Source organism: Coenobita brevimanus, chromosome 12, assembly GCF_032717465.1.
Source record: "Coenobita brevimanus isolate Jiangsu-jjx chromosome 12, ASM3271746v2, whole genome shotgun sequence".
In the NCBI taxonomy this organism is placed as follows: Eukaryota; Metazoa; Arthropoda; class Malacostraca; order Decapoda; family Coenobitidae; genus Coenobita; species Coenobita brevimanus.
This window is the reverse complement of record NC_136965.1, coordinates 4,684,033-4,705,899: the sequence shown is the minus strand read 5'-3', so window position 1 is coordinate 4,705,899 and position 21,867 is coordinate 4,684,033. Positions and strand designations below refer to the sequence as shown.

At 41.4% G+C, this 21,867-nt stretch overlaps 1 protein-coding gene across 1 annotated transcript in view; it reads right to left on the bottom strand.

The window, feature by feature from the left end:
• Window positions 1-8,932, bottom strand: part of spg (dedicator of cytokinesis spg) — a 66,530-nt gene extending 57,598 nt beyond the window's left edge. The window contains exons 1-5 of the mRNA XM_080283034.1: window positions 8,860-8,932; window positions 6,365-6,451; window positions 2,581-2,677; window positions 1,117-1,213; window positions 672-835 (exon numbers count right to left, since the gene is read on the bottom strand). Of these exons, the coding sequence (XP_080139160.1) occupies window positions 672-835; window positions 1,117-1,213; window positions 2,581-2,677; window positions 6,365-6,451; window positions 8,860-8,896 (482 nt within the window). The 5' untranslated portion in view covers window positions 8,897-8,932. The remainder of the gene's footprint in view (window positions 1-671; window positions 836-1,116; window positions 1,214-2,580; window positions 2,678-6,364; window positions 6,452-8,859) is intronic.
• Window positions 8,933-21,867: the final 12,935 nt, after the last annotated feature.

Genomic DNA, 21,867 nt, shown 5'->3' with positions numbered 1-21,867 from the left:
TAGGTATATGGTAGGTATTTCGGGTGACTTTTCCAAGGGTTGCTGACATAATTCATTTTTCCCCATAAGCTCTATTGTTAGTCCAACACGTTTTTGGTCCAACACGTGACCCATGCATGACAATATTACCGTGCTGGACGCGAGGGTACTGTATACAACTTTGTGAATATGGTAGTAAAAGTAATAAAAGTTAAAAAAAAAAAAATGAATATGACAAATTAATAACTCTTCAACTTCTCATGGACAGCTCTAGTATCAATGGGTCTAAGCCTAATACATCTAAATAAAATTCCAGTACAACAAGTTGACTACGCAACACTATACTTCTTCACACCGCCTATCTAAATGCTTCTTCTATCCCTTTTTTCAGTGGTTGCAATGACAAAGCTATGCTGCATCCCATTCTTGAGGGGAGCTCATCTTAAGGAGGTTCATCATACTATCTTTTTTGTTATCATAACTGAAGACAATCAGTCTTAAGGTACATAATACTGTATTCTGGAGAAGACAATCAGGTCATGAAAAACCAAGATGAAGTAACAACATGAAATCAGCCCATTATGATGGCACATAAAACACACTCTTCTACCATATGATAAACAAACTCCTTTACTCCACATTCTAGACATCTTATTGTATTTACAAAATTTCATCAAGAGGTATACACAAACCTGTTTCCCCAGTCGATCTTGCGAGTGATCTTGAGCTTGTACTGTGTGATTTGATCGAAAGTCAAGGTACCTGTGATGAGCTGCTTTCTCCAGTCGGCCACATCCATCATGGCCTTGCGGACTGCATCCCATAGCTCCGGGTCCCCATAGGGTGTCCCAAGTTGCTATAAAGGAGGGAATTATATGAACGCATAATACAAGTCAACTATAAATTGCAATCCCTGTTATACCTGTCACATCTTACCTGAATATTGCACAAAGGTAGGTCCCCTACTCTCATTTTTTATTTTGTTTTCTATTTCAATGTGTCACAATACTAGGATCCTGTTAATAATCTCCCCTGTCTCTTCCACCTTACTGCTCAGTGCATCTATTCACCGTGGCTCAGCTCAATGCACCTATTCACTGTAGCTCAGACCTTGTCACACCAAGTGTTAATACTCACCACATAGAGATTCCTCCATATTTGGTTCCATTCCCGCAGCACACAGGCTGCCTCTTGTACTACTGGATCCTCAACTGGTGTCACAGTCTCGTACAACCTGTAATCATACAAAAATTACTTTCCGTACATTCTTCCCATTTATCAAACAACTCAAACGTTATTAGCAATTTTGTACTACAGCAAGCAGTCATCTATACAATGGCTACAGCAATGTTTTGCATTTTCTGCTTTTTTTGTTTTTTAGGTTCAAGACTTATTTCACATAAATACCTGTATATTACTGGTAGACCTTCATAGTAAATACAATAGGCAATAATATTCTGGTCAGATAAGCTAAATCATTTTAAGCATCTTATGCTTTGGGGGAAGAAAAATGAAAGGATATTTATTTAAATGGTGCAGGAGTGGGACGCCTTCTCACAGTGACACTGATTTAATCGGCCAGCTCAAGACCTTGGTTATACAAATGTCCCTATCCCCCAAAAGGAGAAGTGTGGACTGTAGAAGGACAGCAGCTTCTGTCTGCTGACTGCTGGGCTCACATTCCAAAGAGCCTGGGGTTGCAAATACTATAACTACTACTATCTGGTACAATACTGAAAAACAGGGCAAACAGGCTATTACCTTCTCAAGGTACAGCATATATATATACAGTATATACAACCACTGACAATATGGTGGATGTCTACAGCACTGTACTTGAGTAGCATGTAATGGTCTCAACTACTGGGAGAGATCAAACTGTTCTGACTCAAAATAAACCCTCAATGAACAGGGACAGAACCATACACATTCATATACTATATCAAGGTGGGTAAAATTCTCCCTTTTGAACAATTCACAGTACAGTACTGTGATATTAAGACACAAAGCAATAACATATAATACAACATAATGTCTGACAGTTTCAACCTGGACTTTACCTCTGCAGTTGTGGTGTCACTTCTCTCTGGGAATATTACATGCAAAATTAGTATGCAGTAGTATGACAAGTTTCTATCAAAATAGTTCATTCATTTTAGCTCACTGGAGACAGCAGCTAAGTCTAAGATGCATTGTCAAAGTCTTATAGACTCAATAAGGGATTATGAACACAAATTCTCATAAGAAAGCAAACAACACAGAAACTTTCCGTGACATAATAGGAAAATAAATATCATGCAATGAAAAAGAGTGGCTACAATGGTGTACAGAGAGACCTCATTACATGTTGCTGGTTTGACACTCATACTTTCTAGGTCTATGGTAATTTACAGAAAAACTGCCTATTATGTATAAGTTTCATTGCTGCTAGTAACAATAAATCCGACTTGCTAGTTCCCCCTATTTACAGCAGATACCAGACATACTGAGAAAATTATAGTACAGTATTTTAGAACACATTAGCAGATTTATAATGAGGACTGTCTGTATGGAGGATTTTACCTTAAGTACTAATAAAACAGAGTGGGGTATTTTACTAACCCTTCATTGTCGATTTTAAACGGCTTAAGATGGATGAATTGAGCAGGAAATATTCCCTTAACATTTCTATTGCGTGTGGAAAATCCTCTGTACCAACCTGAAAATATTATGACATTAAAATCTCTGATGAACATAGGGAGATCAAGGGTGGGCCATTGTGTTGTGTAGTGATGTAGTGTACAGTACTGGCTCCATTCCTCTGGTATATACAATTTCTTCGATGCTTGATGATCTAGGAAGTAAAGGCATTCCAGTCAAATGTGATAAGTAGGAGTCTACTTCTGAGGGATAGCTGGAGTTCCTTGCTTATGCACTACTGCTCAAAGATGAACAGCTGGTCATTCTCACCCTAAATGTCTGGACTGCACTGCCATGCACCAGGCCTCTATGCTCTGGATGTGACAATATTCGATTGGATGATGGATGGATATCCCGCAATATATTTTTCTTCCTACAGTATTCTTGCTGCAAAAATAGAATTTCATACTAGCTGGGAAGAACTTCCATTAGTGTGGGGTATATCAACGTTACATCTGCCCCCCACCCCCTTTGGTATTTAAAAAAAATCTTGATCAGAAAAACTTGTCCAAAAATACAGTAGCAGGATACCAGTATGCTGGAAAATATCATCACTGGATTGAAGTGGTTGATTTCCTCTTCTCTAACAGTGCTATTATTCTGTAACTAATCCCTTCCCTATGATGTAATAATTCAATGTGGCAGGTTGGGGTTCCCACTATCCACCCACTTTATGTACACTTACTTTCAGGTGACTCTACAACGGGTGACAAACCTGTATTGTACTGAAAAGTACAATATAGTAATGTAGTCTGCAGTGTAAGCTGTACATGATGGTAAATACAAAAATTCCTATTTTTCTATTTTAACGTCAATTTTAACCCATGCTTACATAAAGACTGCCTAAATGTGAGATATTTCTTATGCACAGTTTCAATTACAAGAATCAAGTTAAACGCTTTCCATTCCTCTTGATGCAAAGCTGTGTCCTAAGTGTTTTTGCACAACTGTTCTCTGAATGCAAAATCTCAAAAAACAAAAGGAAAAACAGCCAGGCAAGCACAGAAAGGGTCAGATGGGTTCAAGAGGGTCAGAATGGAATTGTTAATAGACTATTCAAATGGAGCTATCTGTACAGACTGCTGGTGTAACTATATATATATGTGTGTGTGTGTGTGTGTGTGTGTGTGTGTGTGTGTGTGTGTGAAAATTTATATAAATGAAGTCTTTTTAAATAACTCTGTACAAAATACAGTATATATATACATCTTCATATATATAACCATAACATCTGAAAATTAAACTTAGACTATAGTATTTACAAAAATGAATTACAACACACTAGTCAGACAGTTCTGTACTCTGTACAGTACAGTACCTGTACTTGTACGGTACTGTACAGTAATATTCGTCTACCTTTACTTGGTGGACATTTTCATCCCTTTGCTGGTTGTTTCCAGTAGCTCAGTGGCAGAACAGGGCAATACAATATCTTGACTTTACATCCTTTATATAAAATTTCTTTAGCACCGTCTTCTAATGTTAACCCCTCCGATCCGAATAAGTACTTTTAACTTTATTCATGCTACCTTCATACATTTGCCTACTCATCTTAGGAGAAACTTTCAAACTAGAGGTATTACAAATCAGAGACTTTTACTTGATAACCTAATTAGTGTGGAAAGGAAAGCAAATCAGATGACGTGGGATAACAGGAATATCACAAGAAAGCAGTGTATGAAGAATGTTGAAGGAAAAAAGTGGTGGTGAACAGTGGGGATATTAAAGACACCTGGAGTAAGCATTATAACCGGTTGTTGAATGAAGAGTTTGACTGGGCCAGGGAAGGTTTGGAGCCAGCAAATCTAGTGTTTGGCCCTTGGACTTTGATTGATACTGCTACTGTGAGCAGGGCAATAGGCAGGATGCAGGTGAGGAAGGCAGCAGGTGTGTCTGGGTTCACTGTTGAAATGTTGAAAGCCTTAGGAGATAAAGGAGTGCGATTAGTCACTAACTTGATAAATACGATTATATATGAGTGTGTTGTCCCAGATGAGTGGCTGAAAAGTGTAACTGTAAATCTGTACAAGGGGAAGGGTGATGTCCTTGAAAGAGTAAATTACCGTATACAGGCATAAAGCTTCTGGACCAAATAATGACAGTAATGGAGAGTTTTCTGAAGGTATGATTAGAGAAAGACTGAATATTGATGAGATGCAGCTTGGGTTTATGCCAGGCAAAGGGACCACTGATGCCATATTCATTGTTCGACAGCTTCAAGAAAAATATATAGGAAAAAAAAGGGATCTGCACTTTGTTACCGTTGATTTGAAGGCCTTTGGCATAGTCCCTTGGAAGGTAGTGATGTGGGCCATGAGAAAGCTTGGGATCAATAAGTGGTAGGTCAGGGTGGTTATGGCAATGTATGTGGCTGCTCGCATCAGGGCAAGGGTGAATCAAGATTTGAGTGATAAGTTTTCTTAGAATGTTGGTGTGCATCAGGGGTCAGTCTTGAGCCCCTTATTGTTTATCATGGTACTTGACATGCTCACACGTGGCTTCAGAAATGGACTCCCATGGGAGATGTATGCTGATGATTTGGTGTTGATTGCAGAGAAAGAATGAGAGGCGGAGGAAAGACTTTGGAAGTGGGGAGATGGTATGGGGCACAATGGCTTAAGAGTAAATGCAGATAAAACAAAAGTGATGGTATCCAGGGCTGGTGGCAGTACTGTCAAGGAAGAGGGAGCGTGGCCACGTGCAATTTGCCACAAGGGCGTGGGAAGTAATTCAATCTTGTGCAATGTTTGTAATAGGTGGGTGCATAAGAGATGTTGTGGTATTAGATGCAGACTGCAAAATAATGCTGATTTCATGTGTGCGGTGTGTCAGGGAGAGCATGTGGAGACTGTCAGGCGAGAAAGGATTGATCTTGTTGATGAGTCTCTCAAGTGTGTGGAAGAGTTGTGTTGCGGTATTTGGGAGACATGTTATGTGCTGCAGGTTAGGCTGGAGCTACCTCTGGGGCTAGAGTGAGGGGTGGTTGGAAGAAGTTCAGGGAGCTGTTGCCTCTTCCTCCGTGCTAAGGGATCTTTGCATGTGGTATGGGTTAGGAGTGTAATACTGTATGGTAGTGAGACCTGGGCAGTAAAGGAAGAGGATATTTGCAGGCTCAAACACACAGAAATGACAATGATTAGGTAGATGTGCAGTGCATCCCTGAGTGTGGCGCCTGTGGGGAGCTAGGTTTATGACTGATGAGTTGAGAGGTAGGATGGGACTGGAGTGTATTAGCGCTGTAATGAGGAAAGGTAGACTGAGATGGTCTCGGCATGTGGTGAGCATGGGGGATGATAATTGGGAGCAAATGTGAGAAGTCTAAATGTTGGGGGTAGGGTTGCAAGAGGTACACCGAAAAAGACCTCGGAGGAAATCATTGAGCATAACCTCAGGGATAAGGGACAGAATAGGGAAGCTGCCAGAGATCGAGCAGCATGGACAGCCACCATTAGGTGACAAAGGCTGATGCATGATTAGATACAGCCTTAATCAACTCCTGTATTATAACAGGGTCCCCCTGACTTGTTTTAAATCTTTTATTTGGCAGCTAAGAGATACAAAATATAGTATGTCACCAGAGCTGAAGGGGTTAATTTCTTGCTACAGCTCAAGAGTCAAGATAGAGATGACAATTACAGACCAGGTAAAACTTAACAAAGCAAAGCAACAACTCTTGTATCACACTGTACCTTGCTATAACACTTACCCGCACACTCCTCTAGCACCTGCACTGTCTCCCCAACATCAAGGTGTAGTGCTTGTGGGATTTCTTCATGATCAAAGTTGTAGATTACTGAAATATGTTACCAGTATTTTAGTATTCTTTATTAGATATAAAACAATTTTTTCTGTTAGCTGAAATAGTCTAGCTGTTCTTTCCAGAAAAAAGTGGTAATAATACTGAAAATGTAGATTACCCATATTTTTCTTTGGTTAACACTGTAATAAAAAGCTACTCTACAATTTTGTTTATTTACAGAAAAAATAATATTCTGTACATTCAGTCTGAAGGAGCCATAAAAGTCAGCTTCCAGCTACTCCCAAGACTACTACTAACTCAGTGGGGCAACAGAAACAACCTGACACACACAAAACTGAGGAGAGAGGTGCACTTACTATGTTATTCTTATCCATTTATTTATTTAAAAATAAAAAAAAGTACAGTACTGAAAAAAAAATATATACTGTATATATACCGGTATATATCTATGAGTATAGGTTTTAAGTATGGTATCACATCCAAGCATAAGTCTGTGTTCTACTGTTCAGCTAGCCTGTTAACTGGTAAACTACCGTATTCCCCTTGTCCCACCTTAATGGAGCAGTCTAGAACAAATGTTGCTGATGGGAAAAGCTATTAGCAAGACCCACGGAGTGGGATGGCCAACTAGGTGCCCCCAAAACTCCCTATGAATGAATGGAAAAAACTTCTTTTACTGCAAAATACCCATGTTTTATGATTTGTGATCAGTTGCTGCATGTCTTGCTACTCTGGATCTATACTCTGTACATGGAAGGTTGCTCAGGGCTGACCTCATTAAGGTGTGGAAAATCTTCAATGGACTGTCACCTATCCAGTCTTCTGACATCTATGAGCCTCAACCTGCCACTAGAACCCAAGGACATCCCCTCAGGATCTTGTAATCTCATGTAGACTGTAAGATGCATGGTAGATTCTTCTCGGCCAGAGTAATAGGTGTCTGGAACAGCTTTCCCTCAGCAGTTGTGCCATCCCATACTTTGTCCCATTTAAAAAAAAAAAAAAATCTGAACATCTGGGCAGCAGACTGTACAAAGTTTAACCTTGACTAAACACGTTGTTTTCTGACAGCGTTGTCTAACTCTCAGTAACTACATTTTACAAATATATAACATGAATTGTATAATGGCTTTACATCACACTTTCCTGCAACTGTCTCGTTACAGTACTTTTTCTTTCTGTTTATTAATATTATACTGTTGGCATGTTGACATTTTGGGGTTCCTTCTGAAATGGAACCCACCCAGCAACCAGCAAGACCTTGGGAGATTACCAAAGCCAAACCTCCTCATATTTTCCTGCACTCACCACAGGAAGGATAATGGTCTGACCCTTGTGTGACGCTGTCTACCACAAGGGGGTGCCAGATCCCTACACAGTATACTGGTATGTATTGTATTGCACCTGTAGGAGGATCCCACACAAGCAGTTGGTTACCTGTGATTGCTGGATCTGCTTAGCCAAACAGACCTGGGCTTACCGGTATGCAACATCAACAACCAAAGCCAGAGGAGGGTGCCAAATCTCCTGGAGTCCCTTTGGACTGTTCCTAATATGATATGCCAATACCAGTACAATTTATTGCTGATATTAGTTTTTTTTTTTTTTTTTTATAGCAATCCACTAGCTACTGATATATACGGTACTTCTTGTTACCAATCATATATGAAAATTATTTAAATTATACAGATAATGCCCAAGGTATGGCATGTACACATAACCAGAACTTAACAGCCTGCCAATGAGTACATATACTATTTACTTAGAGAAATGCAATATTCTATGTTGTAAAACCCTTTATCAAACGTTGTGTAAGTTTTATTTTATAAGTTCTGAATGTCTTTGTGCCTAAACATTAATTAATTCTCCTTGGACTGCTTTCAATAAATATTTGCTTAAATTTTTTGAGTACGGTACGGTACCTTGACAACTGGTAACTCAACATGTGCCTATCTCTGTAAAGCTCTATGGCACTCATATGTCTCAAGCCTTGTCGAAGGTGGCTTGGGCATGAAATCCTTGACAGTCTGTGGGAGACTCAAACCTTGTTTTATCTCAACAACCCGTGACTTTTTTTTTTTTTTTTTTTTCACTGAACCAAGACTGATACAAACCCCAAATTAAGCCTCAAGTTTCACTGTAGTATATGGACATAAGACTGATGAAGGGAGGAGTGGTGACCATGATCACTCAGTTCTTTAATTAGATCTTTGTTAGCCAAGTAGGCATACAAATGTAAATTCAGCATCATTACTCATTAAAACTCTTACATTTCCTGAACCAAACAGTAACGAAGAGTTAGTTGCAAAATTCTTGGAAAGCTGCGTTTCATAACTAGGAAAATACCCTATGACATTTCGCCAAAGAGTTGATTGAGAGTGACAAAGTTGACAGCAGAGGAGTACAGCCTCAATAAAGTAGCTTAGTAGTACAGTACTCACCCACGCCAAATTTCTGGTTTTTTGTTGGTGTCCACATATTCAAGTTCCCATGGAAATGGTGAACAGTTTGATCACTTCAGTTTATCTCTGGAAAATAGTCTACACCATATCATCATGACAACAGAGTTGAGACACACATATTGACTATTTACTTTTGTAGTTGGTGCTAGGAGTTACTAGATGGCAGTAGTGTACAAGTGGCAGCAGGGGCGTTCCCTTCATAGCTTGGGCGCCAACTTTAAACTATAATCTATTCACAAATAGGATAAATATCCAAGGAAACCAAGTATAATGAAATTTTAAGTACAGTCATGGACACAAGTAGACCGATAGTTCAACTGCGTCTACTTCGATTATATCCGTCACATTCTTCTCTGACGCATCCATCAGAGAATAATTAATGCTCAGTAGTCTAACAAGCATTTTTCAGCTTAGGGATATTAACCAGCAGAGAAAAGCGAGATGTAAAGGAGGTAAAAGATTAGGCAAATCTTTGCTCCCAACAGTACATGCGTGAAAAGGGACAGACAGGGATAGCCTGAGAACTCTTATCAGAGAGGAAGCTAAAGAAATGGAGGAGAGGAATAAAACGAAGACGTCAATAATATTTAGAGGCCTCGAGGTACAATCCACTGACGCTGTAAATACTGCTTTTGATCCCATAACCAGACTCATTCTGGGATCTCAGGTGACTCTGTCAGACGTAACATGCATTAACAGGGACAAAAAGTTGTACCGTGCTAAGATACTGGATGACGACGTGAGGAAAGACCTGCTAGATAATGCGAGGGAGCTACATAACACCCAGTTTAGCCACATCGATCTATATAAATAGAGACCTGACATAAACCAAGGAATGGAACTGCGTGCCAGGCGTGCACAGCGTAGCACTGTCAGTGGAGGAGCGCCAGGGGACCCACCGATACCGGCCCAGCTAGCCCCCATGCTGCTGGAGATGCCATGGTTATACCCAGGACATCCCGAACCCAGCTCACCCCTTTAGACACTCAGCTAGGTTGCTGCAACCCACTCACAAGATAATACACCCACGAGAAATTTAAACCATTAACCTCGCAGTCCTCCCAGGCAACAGTGAGAGTTTACAATTTGAAATTCGGGTTCTGCAGTGTAAATAGTATAATTAATAATTTCCATATCATCACTGATTTTCTATCAGACAATGGTATAGATACTTTTGGAGTCGCTGAAACCTGGCTGCTGCCTAAAATCCCCGATTCATTTGTTCAGATTAATAACTTTAACCTCTCACGTACCGACACCAAAGGCAATACCCGTAAGCACGGAGTATGTATATATAAGGAGTAGAATAAGTTATGTAGGTATCAACACCAACTGTGATAATGTCTGTGCCATCCATTTAATTACAATTAACCTGTACGTAATAGTAATATATCGTCCTCCTTCTAACAGTGATGCTGATAACCAAGCATTACTAAATTTCTTACTAGACTTCTGTCCATCCAAAGAGGTAGGCTACTAATTGTTGGGGACTTTAACTTACCCCTTATCAACTGGAAATCAAGCACAGCACTGGCTATGAAATATCCTCCCCTCCATCAGTCATTCCTGGACTGTTTTGCATGTCTGGGTCTGCACCAGTGGGTAACTATGCCCACATATTTAAGCTCAGACACCACTCTAGATCTTGTCTTCACATCCGAGAATGATAGAGTAGGAGAAATTAAGGTAGAGAGTCCCCTGCCCAGCTGTGGACACTGCCCGGTCCTAATACAATATTATTTTCAGGCTGCTGTTGTGACAGATAGCTATTTGCACACCAAGCGCTCCCGGCATAAAGCCAAATACAACAAAATAAATAATCATCTGCGTGAAATAGACTGGCATTTTGAATTCCAAAGCCTGTCAATTGATGCCATGTATGACAGATTGCAGTCCATCCTTAGCCCACTAATTGACCGGTATGTGCCGAATATGCCTAGCACACCTTCCTCATCTCCCAGATCACCTCCCAAGGCCTTAAAAAACCATCGCAGGAAAGCCTGGGAAACATACAAACACTCCAGGAATGTTTAAGGAAGACTATCTACTGAGGCTTCCCGAGCTCTATCACACTACGACTCTCTCAACGACAGCTTTCGTAACTACTTTACACACATGCAAATCAATCACGAAATGTCACTGATTAGAAAACTACAGGTCTCCTCAAAACCATTTCACCAGTACATTAGAAATAAGAAAGTAGGTGCACCCTCAGTAGGCCCCATAAGATTGGACAATGGTGTGTTAACATCAGACTGTACTCAGATGGCAGAAACTTTTGCTACACATTTTTGTACAGTTTACTCAACTCATGCTCCTTACGCTCCCTTCCCTCACCAAACTTTTGAGGGTATCCTCGACACAGTGACCCTATCCTTGCAAGAAGTGAGAAATAGGCTCGCAGCACTGGACCCGAACACCAGTACGGGACCTGATGGCCTCCACGTACCCAGTCTTCTGAAATATTGCCCAGCCTTAGCCTTACCCTTGTTTTTGATATTTCAGAAGTCTGTCACCATTGGTAAATTGCCACATGATTGGAAAAAATCCATTATCATTCCTATATTCAAGAAAGGCTCTCGACACAAACCTCTTAACTATAGGCCTATTAGCCTAACCTCTGTCTGCTGCAAAACCCTGGAAAGATTTATTACAGAGGCATTATACAACTACCTTGACATTAATGGAGTGCTGTCAAATGAGCAGTATGGATTCAGACAGGGTAGAACTGTAGATGACCAACTGTTACTCGTGTATAATGATGTTACGGCGTGAGTGGATGCTGGGTATGTTGTGAATGTTGTCGTTTGACTTTAGCAAAGCCTTTGACAGCGTCAACCATTCGATACTCACTGACAAGCTGAGGCTACTTGGGGTCAGTGGTTCCTTGCTAACTTGGATCTCTGACTTCCTGTCCGGCCGCACCATGCAAGTGTCTGTGTCCGGCTGCGCCAGTTCCTCAAGGAATGTTCTCAGTGGTGTTCCCCAGGGATCTGTTCTAGGCCCCTTGCTCTTTCTGGTATATATAAACTTTCTACCCTCATACATACGCTCCAAATGTAAATTCTTTGCTGACGACATGAAGATTTACCTCAAGTTGCGCCAAAACACTTGTTCCACATTAGCTGCAGATATAAGTACATGCCAGAAGGACATTGATATGGTCTACAGTGTCGCTGAGTCCTGGGGTTTACGTTTCAATCTTGACAAGTGTACAGTTCTGATGTCAGAAAGGACCAGTAGACTGGAATTCTATTGGCGCACTTCAGTATTATCACATGAACAACACCAGCCTCTCCGTAGAAACTACACACAAAGACTTGGGTAGCTTAGTTGACAGTTCACTGAAATTTCATTCGCACATTAGAAATACTGTAAAAAAAGGCAGCAGGCCTGTCAAATAATTTATTAAAGTCCACCCTCTGTCGAGACCGAGATTTTATGTTGACTTTATTCAAATCCCACATCAGACCCATCATGGAGTTTGGCTCCACTGTATGGAACACAGGCTACCACGGAGATCAGAGGCTCCTGGAGTCTGTACAGCGCAGATGGACTAAGCAAATCAATGGCCTGTCCGAACTCAGTTATGCTGACCGTCTGAAAAACCTGGGCCTGTATTCTGTAAAAGGGAGACTGATCAGAGCTGACCTCATTAAATGCTGGAAAATCTTCCATCCCCAGTCCCCAATTGCACCGCCTGAGCTTTTTTCTCTTCCTTCATTAACTCACACCAGGGGCCATAGATTCAAGGTGGCCAAGCCCCGCACTTCAGCCGAGTGTAGACGCAGGTTTTTCAGCATCAGATGTATAGACCTCTGGAACTCTCTTTCAGATGATGCTGTTAGCGCTGACTCAGTTGCATCATTTAAAAAGTCCCCCCACTCACAACTAGGTCACATCCTGTTCGACTATATTGAATAACTACGATTCTTAATTCGAAGTCCTTCAAGTAGTGCAACTACCGTGCATATGGCACAAAACTCAGCCTCTAATCAATAGTCTATTCTGATGATGATGTATATAGGAAAAGGGGCTGGCGTGCCAGCAGGTATGGGCTGCCCTACTTCTCGAAAAGCAGATTCCTACCGAGCCATACTGTTAATTGTAATAGGGTAGCCAACCAGGTGAGTGTGAGTAAACCTTCGAAGCGTCCGCTGATTTCCATAACACCTGTCACTCAGCGGTGTTTTGCCTCTTACACTTCGGATAGCCTCTTTATGCTGAGGGAAAATATGCCCATATTAAGCAAGTATAAGTAACATACAAGGGATTAAGGTGAATGATGCATATTAAATCGCTAATGAAGCAGCAGCACACAGCTCTGATGAGGTATTATTTAGTCTGTCTAATATCTGCGTTTCTTCTTTTCGTTTTCATATCGATCTTTCTGGATCATAAACTTTGTATCTGGTGGATGAATACGACAGTTGGACTTTTTTACACTAATTCTAATAAAGGGGTCCATCTGGTCCCGAAATGTGTGTAGGCTATTAGTGAGTGCCGAGAAGGAAAGTGTACGGTATCGTTACAAGCATCATTGTGCTCCTATCTGTCCTCGAGGTATGAACTATAAGGGCAGCAGTGTAATCTAGGTTTCACAGGGAGGGTGTGGTTTCAGCCCTACACTGGGTCCCTCAGTCTCCAGTAGGGTTTTCGTCAAAAGCTGCTTGGGCTGGGAGCAAGAAAGGGACTCTGCCTTATGTGTCTACCCTATAGCACAATAGCCTCAACTCAGTGCAGCTCTAGCTGATCACAGGTTTCTCTTTCTAAATTACTCTCTGTTGCTCCTGACCCAAGAGGACATTGGAGGTCAGAGACAAGACTCGGTCAGGTAGAATCGGATTAGCGTCCAGCTTGCTGAATGGTTGAGATCGCAGTGTCAGGAGGCAGGCTGGCGTGAAGCAGGATGTATTAGGAAAATGACTAAGAGGGCAGGATAATGTAGAAAAGGTAGGACAGGTGTGAGCGAGACTGGCAGGGGATGGATGATGCGAAGCAAGTAAGGCAGATGTATGAGGAACTGGGAAGGCAGGCTGGCGTAGGATTGGAAAGATAGGTAAGAGAAAGATTACTGATGTGACTTTCGTTTATTTACTACCATATAGCTAACAAAAAGGCAAAAGAGTGCCAAACTGATTACCAAAACTGAGTCAACTCGAAAACTATTAAAGTGACGGTCGACGGAGGAGTTACGATCATTATACTGGAAAGCTTATGAAAATATAATAGGTGCTACTTAAGTGATTTTCTTAAAACTCTCCAACGCACTGCTGAAAAGATCCCAGACGCGCTGAAGTGAGCACCCCTCCTTCCCACAACCACCACCGGAAAAAAAAGAAAAAAAAAAAGGCAAACTTGGAATTTGGCATGAGAGTCCAAAGCCCTCGAAATGATTGTTTGCAGATTCTGAAATAAGATGGATCATTTCAAAGTATGTATTTAATATCAGGCAAGTGGGAGGGAACAGTTCTTTTAACCTAAATAAAATAATACTAGCAAGCTTGCCCGCTCGAACACATTTCAATGTTCAGGGGTGGTCACCTATAACTTAACTCAGCCACAGGATAACTCACAGGTTTCAGGAGGCTGTAATTTGTCTCAGTAAACAATATAAACACCAATTTTATCAGATCCACCATCTAAACTATAATCCAGTCTTGATCTGAAAGGAGGGGAGAAGAAGGCTTAAATTATTATCTGTTACATTCAGGAGGGTCTCTAAGGCAGATGTGCTTTTATTTATTATTATTATTTTTTTGTCTCAATCGTCCCCAGGCTATGACACACAACCGTCGAATTTGCAACCCAACTCACTAATGTAGCTCTAAGTACAAACAAGCAGGGATATTGAAGATCTTGCCCAGTGGTCTTGGAATCGAACCAGGGACTTCTCGGCTGCAGGTCGAGTATGCTTCCAGTCAAACCACTGCCACCGCCTCATGGAGGAATGTAAAGATGGTGTGGAGGGAGAAATGGTGTGGAAGGAGGGATGGAGAGGTGTGGAGGGAGAGGAAGGAAAGGAGAGAAAGTTGTGGAAGGAAGGAAGAAATAAGAGGGATGGACAGGCATGGATTATGAGGCAGGGAAGTGTGAGGAAGTACGACTCCCAATTTTTGGCCTACCAATGATCATTTACAATAAAAAAAATTATCTAAATATATGCAATAAATGTGGAATATAAATGGTATCACAGAATCATTTCAATGAAATTGTGGTTTTGGTAATGAATTATGAGGAATTTGGCAATGAGTCAGCATGGATTCAGTCATCATCATCATCATCATCATCATCATCCAAACTCCTTTACCACATCAGGGGGAGGCGAGGTAGGGGATTCAAACTTATCCCCTTTCCAAAAGTGCTGTATCCGGCCCTGATGGAGAGAAGTTGTGGATAGTGGAAAGGTATGAAAGAAGGGATGGAAAAAAGGTGTGGAGGGAAGAGAGGCATGGGAGGAGGGACGGATAGAATGTATGGAGCATGGGATAAAAGTGAGGTGTGGAGGGTAGGATGGAAGAAGGGGTATGGGGAGGAATGAAGGAAAGGTATAGGTAGGTATGGAGGGAAAGATGAAGTGGATGGATGGATGGATGGGATAAAAGTGCACGGATGGATGGAGGGAATGTATGGAGGGATGAATGGAACTAAGAAACTGAGGAAAGGAAGGAAGACAAGTGTGCAAGAATGGACAGAGGGAATGTGCAGAGGGAGAGAGGGAGGGATGTAAAATTTTGAGGAAAAAAATGAAGTTAAGTGTAGAAGGATGGATGAAGGGAATGTGTAGATGGAGGGAGGCAAGATATGGAGGAAAGGGAGGAGAGAAAGTTTGGAAGGACGGAGAGACTATGTGGAGTGAGGGATGGAGTCCAAGTATGGAGGAAGGGAAGAATATTAGGTAAGGAGGGGGGGAAAACATGAAGGGAAAACTGTAGTTATGACCTGTACATATTTTAGTTGCGATTTGATGAAGGGAAGGTGAAACCCATTTGACTATAGTTCTTTCACCTTAAGGTGGCTTAAATTTTCGTCCTTTTGCAGTTTATGTCATGTATCGCAGTGGCAGAAAAAGTTAATGCTAGGTAGCCACATCCATTCCATAGAACTTCTTCATGACTAGCACCATATTCTACTGTTAATCTGTGGCTACAACTCGGTATTCAAGACTGAGAGATGGTAATTTTAGGCTAAGTGAAAGTACAAAGAATACTATGTTAATTAGCTTAAAAAGTAGATTACGTAAAAAATTGTAAAAAGAATTTTTAAATGAAGTTAAAATGAAGAGAACAAAGTTAATTACTTTAGCAAATAAATAACAGAAAAAATGTACTCATCCCTTCAGCACCGTGACGTGTTCCTGTTTTATTCTTGTTCCTCCAGACGAATTTATTACGTTTTGGAGACCATTTGTAAAGAAGGGGATAAGAACGGTCTCCATTAATTCCTTCACATCCTGATTTCTCTCCCTAAGCTGAATAAAATCGTCTGAAGGGAAAAAGAATGGTATAAAAACTAAGACATCGCATTTACTGTATGTTCTTCTACTATTAAGTTCATTTGCAGTTTTTCTCAGATTTACAAATTCATTCGTATAGAAAAATTTGTGTTACTTTGGAAGAACGTCCTTAGCATTAACTGATGACAAGTGAGTTTGTTTTACCCCCACGATGTTCCCTAATCCCTTGACAAGTAACCAGTGAGGCATATCCCATCTCATAACAAAGGTTCATCGACTTTCATGCGATCATAGTGTTCAATTTGTAGCACAGTTCCATCACGTGAAAACAAGCGGTACCAGTAACGAAAGAGACTCGTTCCTACCTGATAACTCTGGCTGATGAAATTTTGTACACTAAGACCTGATATTCAAATTGTGGGAGTGGCCCAGTTCCCTCAGATGAAAATAAACCCTTGATAAGTGTAACCCTTGTACATATTCGCAATCATTAAGTCGTGGGAGGGATAAAAGCCAAAGCAGGAAATGCCAAATATAAGAGGAAATTAATCAGACCACATGTACGGCATCCCATACCTTGCAACACGATTGACTAGGAGAGTACATGAGAGTGAGATGGTCCAGTTCCGTCAGATGAAAACAAACTCACGATAACTGAAGCTACATATCCGGTGTTAGTAAGTCGCGGGAATGATAAAAGCTAAAACAGGAAACTACCAAATATAAGAAATGAATCAAAGCACATATAGGGCTTCCCACCTAACCTAAGGCTAGATTTTTGTCATTTTACTGCTTATTTCACGCAGTTCAGTGGGGAAATAAGACGATACTGTGGCTCACTCTCCTAAAAAGTGTTACGAGTCTTCTATGCCACTTAGAATACAGCCCTTATGTATCGTGTATAATACAAACAAGACAACATAATACATATCTATAGTATAATGTGTAGCGTGATGTGGCCCTGTAGTGCGCGCAGTCAGGCTTACCGTTGCCAAAGGAATCATTGTTAATTTCCTGTGCCCTAGAGATTCAGAGAGGTGTGTCGGGATGGAGTGTATGTGGGTGTGGGTGTGGGTGTGGGTGGGGGGGATTCATAGGAAAAGCCATATAGAGATGCAGAGGGTGTGTTGGGGTAGAGTGTGTGATGGGGTGGAGTGTGTGTGAGGGGTGTTTTTGGGTGGAGTGTGTGTGTGTGTGTGTGTGTGTGTGTGAGTGTGTGTGTGTGTGTGTGTGTGTGTGTGTGTGTGGGTGGGTGGGTGGGTGGGTGGTTGGGCGTGGGTGGGTGGGGGTGGGGATGTGGAGAGACTCATAGGAATGCAACATAGAGACGCAGCGTGCTGGGGTAAAGTGTGTGATGGGGTGGAGTGTTTGTATGAGGGGTGTGTTTGGGTGGAGTGTGTGCGGGTGTGGGTGTGGAGAGACTCATAGGAAAGCAAAATAGAGACGCAGTGTGCTGGGGTAGAGAGCGTGATGGGGTGAAGGGTGCAGGGAAGTGTGATAAGGTGGAGTGTAAGTGAGGGGTGTGTTTGGGTAGAGTGTGTGTGTGGGTGTGGATGGGGTGGGGGTGGCAGGATTTATAGGAAAGCTACACAGAGACGCAGAGGGTGTGCCGAGGTGGAGTGTGTGGGGTGTGTTGGGTGAAGTGTGGGGTGTGTTGGGGTGGAGTATGTGTGGGAGTGTTGAGGTGGTGTGTGTGTGGTGGAGGGTGGCGGGGGGGAGACTCATGAAAGCCACAAAGAGATGTAGAGGGTGTGTTGAGGTGGAGAGTGTGGGGTGTGTGTTGGGGCGGAGTGTGCGAGGGAAGGTGCTGGGATAGAGTGTTGTGTGTGTGTGTGTGTGTGTGTGTGAAAGGTAGAGTATGTGTGGGACTGCGATGGGATGGAGTGCGTGTGCGTGAGAGTGGGGGTGGGGGGGACTCATAGAAAAGCCACATAAAGACTAAGAGAGTGTGTTTGGGTGGAGTGTGAGGTGATAGTATGTCGTGGATAGAGTGTGTATGGATGCTGAGCTGGTATAGCGTGAAGGGAGTATATTAGGTTAGAGTCGTGGACTGGTGTGTCGTTTGTAGCCTAGGGTCTGTGGGGGTGAGTAGGGGAACCTCACAGGAACGAAACATAGGTTGAGATGAAGGTGTGTGTTGGGGTAGAATCTGTGGGGATGGTGTGTCAGGGTGGAGTGTGAGGAGTGTGCTGCGGTAAAGTGTGGGAGAGTGAGCTGGGGTACAGTATATGCCGAGGGCCGGGGGAGATCACTGAAAAAAAAAAAAAGGTAAAAAAAAAAACATTAAAGCGTTGTATGCAAAATAAATCGCTCAGAAAGAGGTGTTACGAATCCTCTTATGCCACCCAGAATACGGCCCTCAGACGGGAGCAGAGATGCAAGGGCGTAGAGAGTGAAACTGGGGGCAGTGGCGGAAGGTCATAGTGAACGACTTTTTTCTTTTTTTTTTCCTCTTTTTTTAAACTGATATCTGGCACAGTTAGCCCTCTCATGATCGGATCCACTTTAGTATTCAGCTAAAGCCAGACTATTATATTAAACTGATTGGGTGTCATAGAAGGCTGAGAGTTGGTGATATCATTATAAACCCTCGCATGGTCGGAACAACTCTAGTATTCTACTTCAGCTAACACCAGACTACTTTATTCGGCTGAGAATGTGTACTTGAAGCCTAGATTGGGTTAGAGAGTACTTGAAACCAAAGCCTGGTTTAGATCAGAGCACCACTCAACCACTCAGTACTCCTCAGTTTCCTGTATAGTTTCGGGCTAGGTAGTCGTAGATGACACACGTATCACCGACAAGTGTTCCTCTTGTAGGGTAGACACACAACACAACACACATTACGAAGCACTGCACAGCACATGCCACACTAAGACGCAGACGCAACGTCAACGGTGTTGGGAATCTATGAGACGACTCCAGAAGGGTAGTTACTTACCTGTGATCCACATGTCTACTTGTCAGGCAGACCGGGTTCAAGCAACATCATCAGCAACTAGAAGAATTAACCACTTCATTCTAGTCGCGTAAGGTGTGTTTTGGTCTTGCAATACGACCAGACACTTATATTTAGCTTAAGGGAGATCTTTCGAACTGGAGGGATTTCATCAACCCATCACAGTTCGGGGCTATCATAAGTTCAGTAAAATCGTCTGGTAGTAGTATGACTGATTTCAAAAATACGTCATTGAACTGACTGTGTTAATACTGTCACTTCACCACTAGCTCTCTCATGGTCGGAACAAGTCTAGTATTGTGTTCCAGCTAATGCCAAAGTATTTCATTCAGCTAAGAGGATGTCATAGGAGACTGAGTTAATACTGTCGTCGTCAACCCAAAAGTTTGGAACACCTAGATTTATATTGAGGCTAAAGCTGGATTATCTTATTTTTTCAGACAGTCCGCGATAAGAGTCTGATAAGTTAATACAGGCATATACTCGAACATGACCCTTAGATACTTGTTGGTATAAGACTTCGTAACATTATTTTACTCAGCGACTTACTTGGCATTGCACGCCTTAATATTCTCATGGCCATTATTTACCTCTTACTGACATGGACATAGTTTCCAACAGTAACATACATGAGAGTATTAAAGTGTAATAAGTAGAATAAATCGCTAGGGAAGAGATGTTCCGAAATATCCTAAGCCAGGGAAAACATGACGAATATTCTGGTTATTGCTGTGGCCCCATATTCATCTGAACCCGAACCCAATGACTGTAGGCTGATGCTGCCCTCCTCTTACAGTCCACCACCCACCAATCTGGAACAGGGAGGGGGGTACTGGTTATATTAGCGCCGCCACATGAAAGCATATCTAATACAGACAGATAAGACATTCCGTTTTGCAATCTACAACTCTAGTGATCCATTAGTGGCCTGGGATGACAAGTCGTGGAGGTGGAGTAAAGAAAGACAGTGGCTTAAGAATGAGAGTGAATGGATGAGTCTTGTCATTGATGTTCTCATTATATATATATATATATATATATATATATATATATATATATATATATATATATATATATATATATATATATATATATATATATATATATATATATATATATATATATATATATATATATATATATATATATATATATATATATATATATATATATATATATATATATATATATTCACTCTGTTATGGATGGTCCATATACCCTATTTATTGGTGGGAATATAATGATGCTGACGATACGAGAGTAACTCGTCTTGTAAGTATAGGCTACACAGGAAGATGAGTTATTACAAGAGGACATGGACACCGCATATGACTGGATCATAGATAACAATGCGAAATTTAATGACAACATATTCAAACTGCTAAGATATGGCAATAGAAATAATTTAAGAGCACCAAAAATTGCCAGAACTACTGAGCCCAAGAGCAGTCTCAAAGACCTAATAGACAGTGAGTGATAAATCACACATAAAGAAAATTACAGACCCGGGGAGGAAGCTAACAGGATGGGTCCTGCTGACCTTAACCATTTGAAGAAGTCTGGTAACCTACTTCCCAGGCTTCAGTGTTGCTAGCATTTGTGAATTCCGTCTGACTTTGGTGAATTGGAGGAGTTCGAGACTGCACAGCGAACCTTAACTAGAACAATACCCTCAGTTGGAAAACTTGGAGGTAATAACTTCTGAGAACGTCAAAAGCACCTCAACCTTCACTCTCTCGAAAGTTGAAGGAAACGTTATTTAATCATATACAGATGAAGGATCCTTAAAACACACACACACACACACACACACACACACACGTATAACCATGGCATTCAAGTGAGCCACAGTCTCAGGGGAAGATCCTGCCACAACAAAGGATCGAAAACAAATTGCCAAAGCATAAGAACCTTGCAGACCAACAGTTTCACCATAAGATGGCCCAGGATGTTCAACAGCGTTTTTACATATCCCGGAAACATGTCAGCCTGCACTGGGGATTATGTGGAAGCCTTCAAGTTGAAGTCGGATGCCTTCCATCAGAAAGACACACCATCACTTCCTGCATAGTACACCTGGTCTCACTCAAAAAAGCTGGAGCACAGGTTGCCACTATACTGCATATGTGGGAACATGATGGATGCAGCAGGACTACATGTAGTTGAGGCTATGTGACCGAGATCTGCACAAGGTATCACAAGATGATAATCAATGATGTATCATTTGCCTGTCTGATATATACTTACTTTTGAATGAAATGCCCACAGTTTTACGTTTTGAATGTATGTGTCTTTGTAGTTGGCCATAAATCATATTATTAGGGTAAATTTTCTCTATGCAAAATTACTCAAATGTAAACTTATGATTGTGTTCCAAGTTTGCTTAGTTTCCCATTTCACGTGCTCTATGAAAGAGCTATTAGCGATTTTGCTTTTTGTTTTGGTGTAAGTGAGTATAAATTATTGTGACCCACAGAAATACTTGCTGCTATTTTTCACATGTGGAAATAGAATTTTCAATAAATTGGGTTTAGGTCTCAACACAGGAAATTTATTATTCCTAAACGCAACC